Here is a 14,487-nt window from a genome sequence, read left to right on the forward strand (position 1 = left end):
GGATGCTCAAACCATGTCACGAGTTGGCAGAGCTCACTAAGGCACCCACAACAGAAAAGCAAAGTGTGCTACATGCAGACCAGGGTCTCGAGGCGAAGAGGAATAATGTGCCGAATGGCCAGACTCACAGACTGCACACATGCTGTCTAACTGAAGCTTCATGCTCATATTACGGGCGAGAGAACAAGAGCTGGGTCACTTTGACCCAAACTGTGCCACTAAGTACCGAAGCCTAGTCGGCAAGGTGGGCGTGGATTAGACACAACGTAGACGATTCAAAGAATCTGTTAAAGCAGCCAAAAGGCAAATGTGTAATGTTTTAGGTGACAAAAATCTTCAGCTGAGTAAGTCTTCAGAGCTGCCACCGTTGTTTGCTCTTACTACAGAAAACGGACCGGTAATTCATCAGCGGACTGATTTTGAAAAGGTGCACGCTTAAGAGACGTACGGCTTGGGAGTTCTGGGCCGGGCAGTGGCACACCTGGTTGTGTGCACACATCACAGTAGTTCTGATAGTTTAAAAAAAATTAATAATTAATTAGGGAGTCGAGCAGTAGCACAGTGGGTTAAGTACAGGTGATGCAAAGCGCAAGGACCAGTGTAAGGATCCCAGTTCGAGCCCCCGGCTTCCCACCTGCAGGGGAGTCACTTCACAGGCGGTGAAGCAGGTCTGCAAGTGTCTACCTTTCTCTCGCCCTTTGTCTTCCCCTCCTCTCTCCATTTCTCTCTGTCCTATCCAACAACAACAATAACTACAACAATAAAACAAGGGCAACAAAAGGAAATAAATAAAATGTTAAAAAAACATTTAAAAAGTAATTAAATAAATTAAAATAAACAACCTGGAGCCAGGTGCAAAGAGCACACAGATTACCATGCACAAGGACCTGGGTTCAAGCCCCCTCCCTCACCCTCAGGGGGAAGACTGACAAGGGATGGAACAGTGTGACAGGTGGCCTCTTCTTTCCATTTCTCACCCTCTGTCAAAGAGAGAGAGGAGAAACAACTACTAGAAACAAAGGAGAACTGAGGGGAGGTGTGTGTGTGTGAAGGGGGGGCTGCTCATTAAAAAAAAAAGCAGGAAAGAAATCACACAAACATTAATAATAGATGAAGAACTCAGAAAAACCTACAAATATTAAGGTGTGGACTTTGATTTAAAAAGAATTATAGGGTGTGGGTATAGCATAATGGTTATGCAAAGAGACTTTAATTCCTGAGGCTCTCAAGTCCCAGGTTCAATCCCCTACACTGCCATAAGCAGAGTTGAGACGTACTTTGGTAAAAAAAGAAAAAAGGAAAAAAAAATAAATAAAACAAAATAAATTATAAAATGGGGGAGAAATTAAGTAGATTAAAAAGAGGGCGGGAGAGGGACAGGTGGTAACACTCCAGGCTGAGTGCATAGTATGAACTGCACGGCCCCACACAAGGTTCCCAGTTTGAGCCTCCAGTGCCTGCACTACAAACCCACTGCTCCTGGAGGCCCTTTTTTTCCCTTTTGTTGCCCTTGTTGTTTATCATTGTTGTTGTTATTTTTTAAAATATATTTTTTTATTTATTCCCTTTTGTTGCCCTTGTTTTATTGTTGTAGTTATTATTGTTGTTGTTGTTGTTGGATAGGACAGAGAGAAATGGAGAGAGGAGGGGAAGACAGAGGGAGTGAGAAAGACACCTGCAGACCTGCTTCACCACTTGTGAAGTGACTCCCCTTCAGGTGGGGAGCCGAAGGATGGAGCCGGGAACCTTACACTGGTCCTCTCCAAATGCTGGAACGGGTGTGGGGGTCAAAGGATCCCTCCTGCACTGCTGGTGGGAATGTCAATTGGTCCAACCTCTGTGGAGAACAGTCTGGAGAACTCTCAGAAGGCTAGAAATGGACCTACCCTATGACCCTGCAATTCCTCTCCTGGGGATATATCCTAAGGAACCCAACACATCCATCCAAGAAGATCTGTGTACACATATGTTCTTGGCAGCACAATTTGTAATAGCCAAAACCTGGAAGCAACCCAGGTGTCCAACAACAGATGAGTGGCTGAGCAAGTTGTGGTATATAGACACAATGGAATACTACTCAGCTGTAAAAAATGGTGACTTCACCGTTTTCAGCCGATCTTGGACCTTGAAAAATCATGTTGAGAGAAATAAGTCAGAAACAGAAGGATGAATATGGGATGATCTCACTCTCAGGCAGAAGTTGAAAAACAAGATCAGAAAAGAAAACACAAGTAGAACCTGAACTGGAATTGGCGTATTGCACCAAAAAAAAAAAGACTCTGGGGTGGGTGGGGAGAATACAGGCCCATGAAGGATGATAAATGACATAGTGGGGGTTGTATTGTTAAATGGGAAACTGGGGAATGTTATGCATTTACAAACTATTGTATTTACTGTTGAATGTAAAACATTAATTCCCCAATAAAGAAATAAATTAATAAATAAAATATTTTTGATTAGCCTTAAAAAATAAATAAATTATAAAATGGGGGAGAAATTAAGTAGATTAAAAAGAGGGCGGGGGAGGGACAGGTGGTAACACTCCAGGCTGAGTGCATAGTATGAACTGCAAGGCCCCACACAAGGTTCCCAGTTTGAGCCTCCAGTTCCCCACCTGCAGGGGGGAGGGTCACTTCACAAGTGTTGAAGCAGGTCTGCAGGTGTTTGTCTTTCTTCTCCAACCTTCCCCATCTCCCTCCCCTCTCAATTTCTCTTTGGCCTATCATATAGGAAAAAAATGGCCTTCACGAGCAGTGGATTCATAATGCCAGGACCAAGTTCCAGCGATGACCCTGGATGACCCTGGAGGGTTAAAAAAAAAAAAAAGAGGGCCAGGTATATCTGGCCTTATGCACACATCACTGTGCACAAGGACCCAGGTTCAAGCCCCTGGTCCTCACCTATGGGGGCATGGGGGGCCGGGCTTCATAGTGACGCGCTATCTCTCCCCTTCTATTTTTCTCCGTAGCTATCAAAAAAGAAAGAAAAGGGGGAAATAAATGACTGGTGGAGCAGTGGATTCGTGCAGAGACTGACCTTCAGCAAAAATCCTGATGGCAAAAAAAGAAAGAAAAAAAGATAAAATCTGTCCCATTTTAACTGACACGGTGCTACCAAGGGTAAGGCTCACCATAGGCCAGAGCGAGGGTGAACTCTCCAACGTTCACTCATGAGATAAACCAATTTTTAGAATCAATAATTATTATATGACATTCCGAAATGCCCTCTCCAGCTGATATTTAGATCTCTAGTGGTAGATTTTACTTTACTTATTATTATTATTACCATTATTTTTAAAATTTTTATGAGGAGAAAGAACCAGACATCACTCTGGCACATGTACTGCCAGGGATCAAACTCGGGACCTCATGCCTGAGAGTCCAAAGCTTTATCACTGTGCCACCTCCCGGACCATTATTATTATTATTTTCCCCCTTTTGTTGCCCTTGTTGTTGTAGCCTTGTTATGGTTATTATTGTTATTGGTGATGTTGTTCGTTGTCGGATACAACAGAGAGAAATGGAGAGAGATGGGAAAGAGGGGGGGGAGAGAAAGATAGGTGCCTGCAGATCTGCTTCACTGCCTGTGAAGTGACTCCCCTGCAGGTGGGGAGCCGGGGGCTTGAACCGGGATCCTGACGTCGGTCCTTGTGCTTTGCATCATGTGTGCTTAACCCGCTGCGCAACCACCTGACCCCTATTATTATTTTTTAACCAGAGCACTGATCGATCAGCTATGGTTTACAGTGGTGCGGGGATTGAACCTGGGACTTCAGAGCCTCAGGTGTCCCAGTGGTAGATTTTTTTAAAGTTTTTTAAAAATATATTTATTATTTATTTATTTTTCCTTTTGTTGCCCTTATTTATTGCTGTAGTTATTACTGCTGTTATTGATGTCGTCGCTGTTGGGTAGGACAGAGAGAAATGGAGAAAGGAGGGGGAGACAGAGAGGGGGAGAGCAAGACACCTGCAGACCTGCTTCACCGCCTATGAAGTGACTCCCCTGCACTACCGCCCAGCCCTCAAAGAAAAACAGGTGTACAGGGGAATTTTCAGTTTCACAGTAGCTTTCAAGACAATTCTCAAAACATGCTGCCCTGGAACATCCAGGGAAGTGGAGGCAGCAGCCAAACAATTCCACAGTCAGTTCCCCTAAATAATAGTTTTTTTCTTACCCGTGCTTCAAATTCTGACGTTTCTTCCACATAACCAAGTCCACCTTTTTGTAACCTGGTTGCAACTTCAATGAGATCGCTACGGAGAAAGTTTAAGAGTTCTTGGTTGCCATCACAGGATTTTAGACCCAAATTTGGTTTCCGGGCCAGGTGAATAGAGTGAATAATGTCCTGGTACCTAGAAGAGTTGAGGTAAAGAAGAGGGGAAGAATAAAGGAAGCTGTGGAGATGGTCTATGAATTCAACGATCTGAGTGACATGTTTCCCTTCTAGAAAACTTTAGGGTATCAAGTGGTGGTGCATCTGGTTGAGCACACGTTACAATGCACAAGGACCCGTTTGAGCCCCCAGTCTCCCCTGCAGCAGGAAAGCTTTGTGAGTGGTGAAGCAGTGCTGTAGGCGTCTGTCTCTCTCCCTCTCTATCTCCCCTTTCCCTCTTGATTTCTGGCTGTCTCTATTCAAGAAATAAAGATAAAAACAGTGGAGGGTAGATAGCATAATGGTTATGCAAAGAGACTCTCATACCTGAGTCTCCAAAGTCCCAGGTTCAACCTGCACTACCATAAGCCAGAGCTGAGCAGTGCTCTGGTAAAAAAAAAAAAAAAAAAATTAAAGATAACATAAATAAATAAAAAAACTTATTTAGTCTCCTGTTTCCTGCACAAATTTTCAAAACTCTTTCTTCAAAAAGAGATATGGGTGGGAGCAGACAGCATTAACAGCTATGCAAAAAAAAAAACCCTCCAAAGTCACAGGTTCAATCCCTGGCACGACCCCAATCAAGAGCTGAGAAGTACTCTGGTCTAACGAACAGGCTGGTGTATAATTAATATAACTCTTACCCGGTAATTCCTTTTATTTATTTATCTACTTATTACTGGATAGAGACAGAGAAACTGAGAGGGGAGGGAGAGAGACAGACACCTGCAGCTCTGCTTCACCACTTGTGAAGCTTTCCCCTCATAGGTGGGGGACCAGGGGCTTGAACCCCAGTCCTTGCGCACTGTAATGTGTACCCTTAACCAGGTGCGCCACCACCTGGCCCCTCTAGTAATTCGCTTTGAAAACACATCTATTTTATTATGCATTTGGTAATTCTAGTATCTGAAGTATAGGACTGTTTTCTCCTTGGACTTCCATTCATAGCACCACCTGGTTTCTTTGTGAAGTTCTGTGACTTTTTCTCAGGAGTTTCGTAACATTTTATCTGTGAGAGCTCTGAGGGGCTGGTATGAAGCTGTGCGCCTCCCAGAGATAGTGTACTTCTATTTCCACTGGTTACCAGAAATTGTAACCAGACTGAGAGACTGATTTTAAACTGATTGGTCTGGAATCCTTCACAACACAAGAAATTGAGTGAAGAACCTACACCAGGGCTTCCACGCTCAAACCCTGAGAAGCCCAGCAAAAAATCTCCACCAAGGGAGTCGGGCTGTAGCGCAGCGAGTTAAGCACAGGTGGCGCAAAGCACAAGGACCGCATAAGGATCCCGGTTCGAACCCCGGCTCCCCACCTGCAGGGGAGTCGCTTCACAGGCGGTGAAGCAGGTCTGCAGGTGTCTATCTTTCTCTCCCCCTCTCTGTCTTCCCCTCCTCTCCATTTCTCTCTGTCCTATCCAACAACGACGACAACAACAATAATAACTACAACAATAAAACAACAAGGGCAACAAAAGGGAATAAATAAATAAAATAAAATAAAATAAAATAAAATAAAATAAAATAAAATAAAATAAAAATCTCCACCAAGTCTAAGCTCAGTGGGCCCTAAACTTCAATTCGTTACCAACTCCAAGAAGAAAGCTAAAGTCCAAGGTCAGCTAAGTGGTTCTCGGGCCAGATGATGCTTTTAAAAAGCAGAAATCAAAAGAATAGTAAGAAAACACTAAGTAGAACCTGGACTGGAGTTGGTGTACTGAACCAAAGGAAAAGACTCTGGGGGGGGGGGGGGAGCACAGGTCCTGGAAAAGGATGGCAGAGGACCTAGTGGGGGTTGTATTGTTGTGTGGAAAACTGAGAACTGTTATGCATGTACAAACTATTGTATTTACTATCGACTGTAAAACATTAATTCCCCAATAAAGGGGGGGAAGAAAAGAAGAAGAATACTAAGTCTCAAGGACTAAAAATCGAGAGTTTAAGTTCAAAGATTAAGCTTAAGCTGATAGAATATGACGTCCGTGCTTCAGAGGCCTGGTTCTATCCCCAGGGCTGCAGGTACCAGAGTGGAGCTTTAGCCTCTCTCTTCCTCTCTCTCAGGCCCATTCTGGGCGGCTTCTAGAAACAGGATCATACAGTCAATTCTAGCTTCTACATGTCTCTTCAATTTAATTCATGCAACACTGTATTAATACCCGCATTTCAAACTGACCATAGGGGTTAGCACTAGCTGACAGAGACTGGGGCTGAATACTGGCAGAACACCTGTGAACACCAAGTAATGTGGAACTGTATTTGCCATGAGGCGGCCTCAAAACGTGACACTCTCTGCTTAGTGTTGCCATGTGTTATTCAGTGAATAACCCACCACCACCCCTTTTTTTCTGCCTCTAGGGTTACTGCCGGGGCTCGGTACCCCCCAACCCCACCACCTTTTACCTGCTCAATTTTCCAAGCATGATGTGCTAAGAAAAAGAACCAAGCAACAGGAATATAACAGGCTTCATGTTTTTCAGATTTACTCAGCAGCTTTAAGCAAACAAACAGTACTATTTTGGGCACTAGAGAAGAAGGTGAGAGTCCTTACCTTTTTTCTAGTCTCTCCTTAAGCTGACTTTCTCTGATTCCCTGAGGGTGAAGGCAATTGAGCAACTCATCCAGTTCCTTCTGACTATCACACAGAAACCTGCAGGGGCAAGACACACCTGATAACTCTGGGGAGGGAGAACAAAACTCAAGCACCACGGGCTAATGGAGGAACGGGAAAGCAAAATGTCCTAACTGATCTCAAGTAGAACAAATCATTTACTATTTCTGTGAGGCCTCATAATAACTTTATCCCTTCCCATTAAAATGTGATAAGTTTCATAAAGTTAGTAGGGGGCTGGGAAGACAGCCTAATGGTTATTTAAAAGTCTTTCAAGCCTGAGGCTCTGAGGTCCCAGGTTCAATCCCCAACCCCATCATAAAGCCAGAACTGAGCAGTGTTCTGGTGTGTGTCTCTTTCTCTCGGTATCTTTTCCTCTGTATCTACTCTTCTGCATTAAAATAATCTATAAATGAAAATATTAAAAATATTTTAAAAATTTAATAGGCAAACTTGTCCATATACATACAGAGTAAATTTACATCAAAAATAAGACACAAAATGTCATTAAATCAGGTGTGTGTGTGTGTGGGGGGGTAGACAGCACAATGATTATGTACAAAACTTTCCTGCCTGAGGCTCTGAAGTCCCAGGTTCAACCGCCTGCACCACCACAGGCCAGAGCCGAGCAATGCTCTGCTGTGTGTGTGTGAGGGGGGCGGGAGTGGCCATAGTTAAAGAAGGGGCATTTCAAAAATCTAGTGCCCTGACTGAAAACAAACCAGCAGAAGCAGACTAATGACCATACTTACAGGGTTAAGATTTCATAGTAATAATGAAAAGACTTCTGAAAAATGTTTCTAACATGACACATCAAGCAGGACAGAAAAACTACAATGTAGGAAGGGAATTAAGCTCCACACCTTGAACCAATACTTTTTTTTTTGCTAATTAAAAAAAAAAATCATATCTGCTTTTTAAAAAAAAACATTCTTAATTTATTTATGATTGGATAGAGAAAGAGAAATCGAGAGGGATGAGGAAGACAGAGAGCAAGAGAGACAGACCTGTAGCCCTACTTTACCACCTGTGAAGCTTTCCCCCTGCAAGTGGGGGCCAGGGGTTTGAACTTGGATCCTTGCACACTATAACGTGCAAGGTTACTACTAACCAGGTGCGCCACTGCCCAGCCCCCAGATCTGCTTTTAAAGCAATGAATATCCAACAAATCAAAACCACAGAAAATTGGTCTTGACAGAAAAGGATAACTGCAACTCAGCAAATGTTCTCCACGACAGACAGACAAGCAAGGGCAACCTGGTGCATGCTCACGTTACCATAGGTTCTGTCCTTGCTTGGGTGTTGTGGTCTCCAAAGCCACCTCGGGCCCATGCTGTGTGTTCACGTGTACGTTTTTTCCCAGGTTCGCCTTCTTACCTAGGGAAAAAATGACACATGTAGTTGAAACAGTAGAGACCTAGTTACAAGTCTGAGCCTAAGCAGCACGTGGTGTCAGTTAACACAATTAATGCCACAGATGCTAATTCTCTTAAGGAGCTGACAGTATGGTATCCCGGATATTTGTTCTCTGCACAGCTGAGTGACTGTATAGTTTGAAATATACATGCATCACATCTTAGAATGGAGAGATGTAGCTTGAAATACACACACATTTTTGATTACATATTGGTTGCGCTTATGCTCAGTACAATTTTATTTTACTTTTTTAATACCTGATTTATTTTGAATGAGAGATGCCGAGAATAAGACCATAGCACTGCTCAGCTCTGGCTTATGGTGGTGCCAGGGGTTGAACCTGGAACCTTAGAGCTCCAGAAAGGAAGTCTTTTGCAGAACTACTGTGCTATCTATCCCCACCACCAGGAATAAATTTTAAAACTATTGATACTATCTAATACCAGAGCTGCAATATAGCTCACCTAGTGGAGTGTACATCCCACCATGAGCAAGGACCTGAGTTCGAGCGCTGGCACAGAGAAGCGCAATAGACAGTACCATGAGGAGGCTCCACAGAGCAGGGTGTGTGGGGTGGGGTGGGGGCTGTCTCTCCTTCTTGTTCCCTATCTTGAATTAAAAGGGTAAAGGGGGGAGCAGGTGGTGGTGCACCTGGTTAAGCACACACAGTATAGTGCAAAAGGACCCAGGTTCAAGACCCTGGCCCCCAACTGCACAGGGAAAGCTTCACAAGTGGTGAAGCAGGGCTACAGGTGTCTCTCTCTCTTTCCCTCTCTACCTCCCTCACCCCTCCAAATTTGTCTCTATGAAATAATAGCTAAATAAAAATATTTTTTAAAAAAAAGTATGGGTTAGGTGATGGTGCACTTGCCGCAGGTGTTTCTCTTGCCCTCTCTACTTTTCTGTCCATCATAAAAAAAGGCCACCAGAGGATGGACAACATCCTCTATGCTACACCTGAGGAAGATGGGTCGATACTGGGGCAGCATGGAATGTTCCTACTCATGACCACAGAATGGGAGCTCAGATCTAGAGGGATACAGAGGTCACACGGGCTCCTAAGCTAATTATGGGCTCCAGATCACATCAAATCGATGGGGTTTACAGTCAACAATATTTATACCCCTTTCCCATATTGGGGAGCTACTCTCTTCCCTGATCCAGCTTTCTGGTCCTTTTCCCAGCCATGACATCATCTCCCCAGACTGTAACTTGGGTCCACCTGCATATCAGATTTCAGGCTCAGGAAAAAAAAAAAAAAAAAACACTAGTATAGCTACAGGCCCTTTGAAATATAACTAAAATATGCCTATAGCTATCTACAAAATGGATGACCACCCCCAACACTTCATCTGCACTATTCCAGCCTTTAGGGCCATGACTGTTCAACAATATCTTTGGCTTTGTATGTTAACTCTCTTTTCAGACACCAGGTTCCAGATGCTAGCAGGATGTGACCAGACTTCCCTGGACAGACAACCCCACCATGTGCCTTGGAGTTCCGCTTCTCCAGAGCCCTTCCCCACTAGGGAAAGAGAGAGACAGGCTGGGAGTATGGATTGACCTGTCAACGCCCATGTTCAGCAGGGAAACAATTACAGAAGCCAGACCTTCTGCATCCCACAATGACCTTGGATCCATACTCCCAGAGGTTTAAAGAATAGGAAAGCTGTCAGGGGAGGGGATGGTATATGGAGGTCTGGTGGTGAGAACTGTGTGAAGTTGTACCCCTCTTATCCTATGGTTTTGCCAGTTTCCTTTTTATAAATAAAAAAATTAATAAAAAAAAAGCCACCAGGAATGCTGGCATTACAGAGGGCAGGCACCAAGCTCGAGTTAAGACCCCAGGTGGGGAGTGGAAGGGAGGAAATAGGTGTAGGAGCAATTTACACCTGCTCATGTGCAAAGCCCAGCAAGCCCCCAATCTAATACTCAAATGCCTTATCTCTTCACAGTATGCCCAGAACAAGCTGGGCATCAGATACTAGCTTCCTTCCTTCTATGAGCTGCACACACTACCGTCCGCTCCAGAACATGTTTCTGCCTAAGAGACGATAAAGACCTTGCATAAGTGGACAAAGCGACAGAGTAAAGCCGGTCCTTACGTGGGCAGGAAGAATGAGAGACGTACGTACCCCGGGGATAGTAGTCCTCCCCAGGAGAGCTGGTGTGGTCTCTTCGGTGATGGTTGAAGCGGTAGTTGATGCTGTCGTGCACCCAACCTTTCTCAATGAACAGCCCTGGGACTTCGTCTGAGAACAGCCAGTACCTGCCAATCACAGCACGGGTTAGTAAGAGTAAGTGCAGGATGACTTCACTGCTGATGAAGAAGATCCCAGTGGGCAGGGTGACAGCATAATAGTTATGTGAATGAACTCTACTGCGTAAGGCACTGAAGTCTCAGGTTCAATCCCCCACACCACCAAAATCCAGAGCTGCTCTGGTGAAAAAATAAAAATAATCACAGATAACTAAACATTTAGACACAAATTATTAATAGAGAATATTGGTGTGGTCTGGGAGATGGTGCAGTGGATGAAGCATTGGACTCTGAAGCATGAGGTCCTAAATTCAATCCCTGCTAGCACATGTACCAGAGCGATGTCTGATTCTCTCTCTCTCGTCTTTCTCATCAATACATAAAATATTTAAAATAAAAAATAAATAAAAAGAATATTGGCAAAAAAAATAGTGGCAAAAGAGCTTACTTGTATAGTGTACTGCATTTGCCATGTGTGCAACCCAGGTTCAAACCCAGACCCCACAGCACTGGAGGGGGGTCCTCTCTGCCTTTTGCTGTCTTTTTTAGAAGGGAGGGTGGGTGAGGAGTAGAGGGAAACGCTAAATATTGAATCACTTAGCGGCTGTAATTTTGTAACTTCTTTATATATATATATATATATATTTTTTTTTTAATTTATTTTCCCTGTTGTTGCCCTGATTTTGTAACTTCTAACAATTCTATTTCCTGTGATACATGTAATTAAAATCACTGCCATTTTCAAAGCTATCACGGTAATTCCAGCTTCCTATTTGTGGGTCCTGTCTTTTAAACATATATCCTTTGACTTTGGCATAGCAAATAATCAATGTCTGGGAGCACTTTTGTTTCCCACAGGCGGGAGCTGGAAAGTTGGTAGACCCGTAGACTTGTTTCACAGCTCCGGACAATCGAATGGCTCCCGGAGACGGGCAGAGTCACGTGCAACCACGCACCTGTTGTGGTTCCGGTCTGTACCAATCGGCGTCCTGCGCATGACCAGCTTTGCTCTGGCAATTCCTTCCTGAAAGGCCTTCTCGGCAGCTGCTTTGTGTTTGCGTGTCCGCTCTTCCTCAGCTTCACGTTCAAGTTTCACTGTTAAAACAACAACAACAAAAAAAAAAAATTTCTTTTTTCCTTTATTAGGGGATTAATGTTTTACAGTCGACAGTAAATACAATACTTTGTGCATGCATAACATTTCTCAGTTTTCCACATAAAAATACAACCCCTACTAGGTCCTCTGTCATCCCTTAAACAAATGCATTTTTCTAGTCAGTTCTATGCTTACACAAATGGGGGGGGGGGAGATAGCAAGCATAATGGTTCTGCAAATAGACTCTTATGCCTGGGGCTCCAAAGTCTCAGGTTCAATCCCCCCCACACTGCCATAAGCCAGAGCTGAGTTGGTTAACCAATAAATAAATAAATAAATAAATAAAATCAAAATTAGACAGGGAATGACACTTCCATTATAAAAGAGAATTTCCAGGAACCTTACTTGTAGGGGAGCTGCTGGGGCTTCTTGTGTCCTCAAAACTGCACTCACTGCTCCAGTGGACTCTTTTCCTTCCTCCCCCCCTTCAATATCAGATAGAGATCGAGAAGGGGAGAGACCCGACAGTGTCGTCCTAGTGCCAGAAGCTCCCCTGTGCGTGGTGAGCTCCAGTTGGGTGCCAGGGTTCAGTCAGACCGACAGACATACTAAAACGTGCTCAAGCGCAATTTACTCTCCCTCACCCTCAGACTTTACTTTCTTTTCCTTTTTTTTTTTTTTAACTAGAGTACTGCTCAGCTCTGGTTTACAGTGGTGTGGGGGGACTGAACCTGGGACTTTGGAGGCTCAGATGCAAGAATCTCTATGCATAACCATTATGCTATCTACCCCTGCCCCAGATTCTACTTATCTTAATTCCTATCTAAAAAAGAAATAATAATAGTATACTACCTCACCAATGTACCCTGGAGCCCCACCTCTCCAGAGTCCTGCCCTACTAGGGAGAGACAGAGACAAGCTGGGAGTATGGATCGACCTGCCAATGTCCATGTCCGGCAGAAAAGCAATTTTAGATGCCAGACCTCCCACCTTCTGTGCCCCATGATGACCCTGGGTCCATACTCCCAGAAGGATAAAGAATAGGAAAGCGTCCAGTGGCCCAGGAGGTGATGCAGTGGATAAAGCTTTGCGAAGCTTTCCCTTGGCAGACAGGGACCAGGGGCTTGAACCTGGGTCCTCGTGCATTATAACATGTGCATTCAACCAGATGTGCTACCACCGGCCCCTTAATATATTTTCCAATAAAAAAAAAAAAAGTATTTTCAAGTACCAAAGATGTTGAACTTAAACTAAGATCTCTCAGGAGTCGGGCTGTAGCGCAGCGGGTTAAGCACAGGTGGCGCAAAGCACAAGGACGGGCATAAGGATCCCGGTTCGAACCCCGGCTCCCCACCTGCAGGGGAGTCGCTTCACAGGCGGTGAAGCAGGTCTGCAGGTGTCTATCTTTCTCTCCTCCTCTCTGTCTTCCCCTCCTCTCTCCATTTCTCTCTGTCCTATCCAACAACGACAACAACAATTTATAATAACTACAACAATAAAACAACAAGGGCAACAAAAGGGAATAAACTAAGTAAATTTTTTTTTAATTTTTTAAAAAAATTTTTTTAAAAAAAGTTAAAAAAAAAAACACTAAGATCTCTCACATAAAATTTAACAATGTTAAGTATTTACCTGCCACTCCTTAGCATGAAGTATTTCTCATTTCTATCAGCTGGAGTCTGTCATAGAGTTGGAGACTACAGAGTTTTCAAAATAGTTTAATCTCTCTCTCTCTCTCCAGGGAAACTCTGAGCTTAGCATATTTACTAGGTAGGTTCTATTGCAGCTAAAAGTAAGACTGAGTCAAATTTTGTGCACACTGTAGTAACACCAATGAATTAAGGAAATGCTCATAGCGATGGACATCAGATTTCTTGTAACACAAGAAGGGAAAACAAATATAGAATGAAGGAAACAAGAAACCTTGGGTGTTACAAGCTTGCTTAGAAATAAATTTTTGTTATAATTTTCATTAGAGACAGCCAGAAATCGAGGGGGAATGGGGTGATAGAGAGGGAGAGAGAGACACCTGCAGTCTTTGCTTCACCACTCACAAAGCTTTCCCCCTACAGGTGGGGACCAGGGGCTTGAACCTGGTTCCTTTACACACTGTAACATGTGCCCTCAACCAGGTGCGCCACCATGTTTATCTAATCTACTTGTATGCTGTGGTAGAGCTAACGATAGCAGAAGACTGCAGGATGCCTCAGAAGCGTCAGGCTGAGGGTTGACAACAGCTACTGGGTGAAAAATCACAGCGATAAAATGATCTAAAATTGTCTACGGCGACACTGGGAAAACTCAATTATCTCCCATAAATAGATGAGTCACATGGTATGTGAATTACTTTATTTTTTTTTTGTGGGGCCAGGTTGTGGCGCACCTGGCTGGACGCACAAGTTACAATGCGCAAGCAAATGTTACAGTGCACAAGGATCCAGGTTCGAGCCCCCGGTCCCCACCTGCAGGGGGCAAGTAGTGGAGCAGTGCTGCAGGTGTTTCTCTATCTCCCTCCTTCTCTAACCCCCCCCTTCCCTCTCAGATTCTGGCTGTCTCTATGCAATAAATAAATAAAGATAATTAAAAAACTTTGAAAATAATTTTATTTTTATTTTTGTATTATCTCTATTTATTGGATAGAGACAGCCAGAAATTGAGAGGGAAGGAGGTAATAGAGGGAGAGAGGCAGACAGACACCGGCAACACTGCTTAACCACTTGAAAAGCTTTCCTTTGT

The 14,487-nt window shown here is 43.9% G+C and overlaps 1 protein-coding gene across 2 annotated transcripts in view; it reads right to left on the bottom strand.

Annotated features, from left to right (window-relative positions):
• BAZ1B (bromodomain adjacent to zinc finger domain 1B) overlaps window positions 1-14,487 on the bottom strand; it is a 75,826-nt gene that overhangs the window by 18,843 nt on the left and 42,496 nt on the right. For both annotated transcript variants that reach the window (XM_060173482.1, XM_060173483.1), the window contains exons 8-12: window positions 11,612-11,750; window positions 10,531-10,664; window positions 8,257-8,356; window positions 6,920-7,018; window positions 4,175-4,352 (exon numbers count right to left, since the gene is read on the bottom strand). In XM_060173482.1, the coding sequence (XP_060029465.1) occupies window positions 4,175-4,352; window positions 6,920-7,018; window positions 8,257-8,356; window positions 10,531-10,664; window positions 11,612-11,750 (650 nt within the window). The remainder of the gene's footprint in view (window positions 1-4,174; window positions 4,353-6,919; window positions 7,019-8,256; window positions 8,357-10,530; window positions 10,665-11,611; window positions 11,751-14,487) is intronic.

Source organism: Erinaceus europaeus, chromosome 15, assembly GCF_950295315.1.
Source record: "Erinaceus europaeus chromosome 15, mEriEur2.1, whole genome shotgun sequence".
NCBI lineage: Eukaryota > Metazoa > Chordata > Mammalia > Eulipotyphla > Erinaceidae > Erinaceus > Erinaceus europaeus.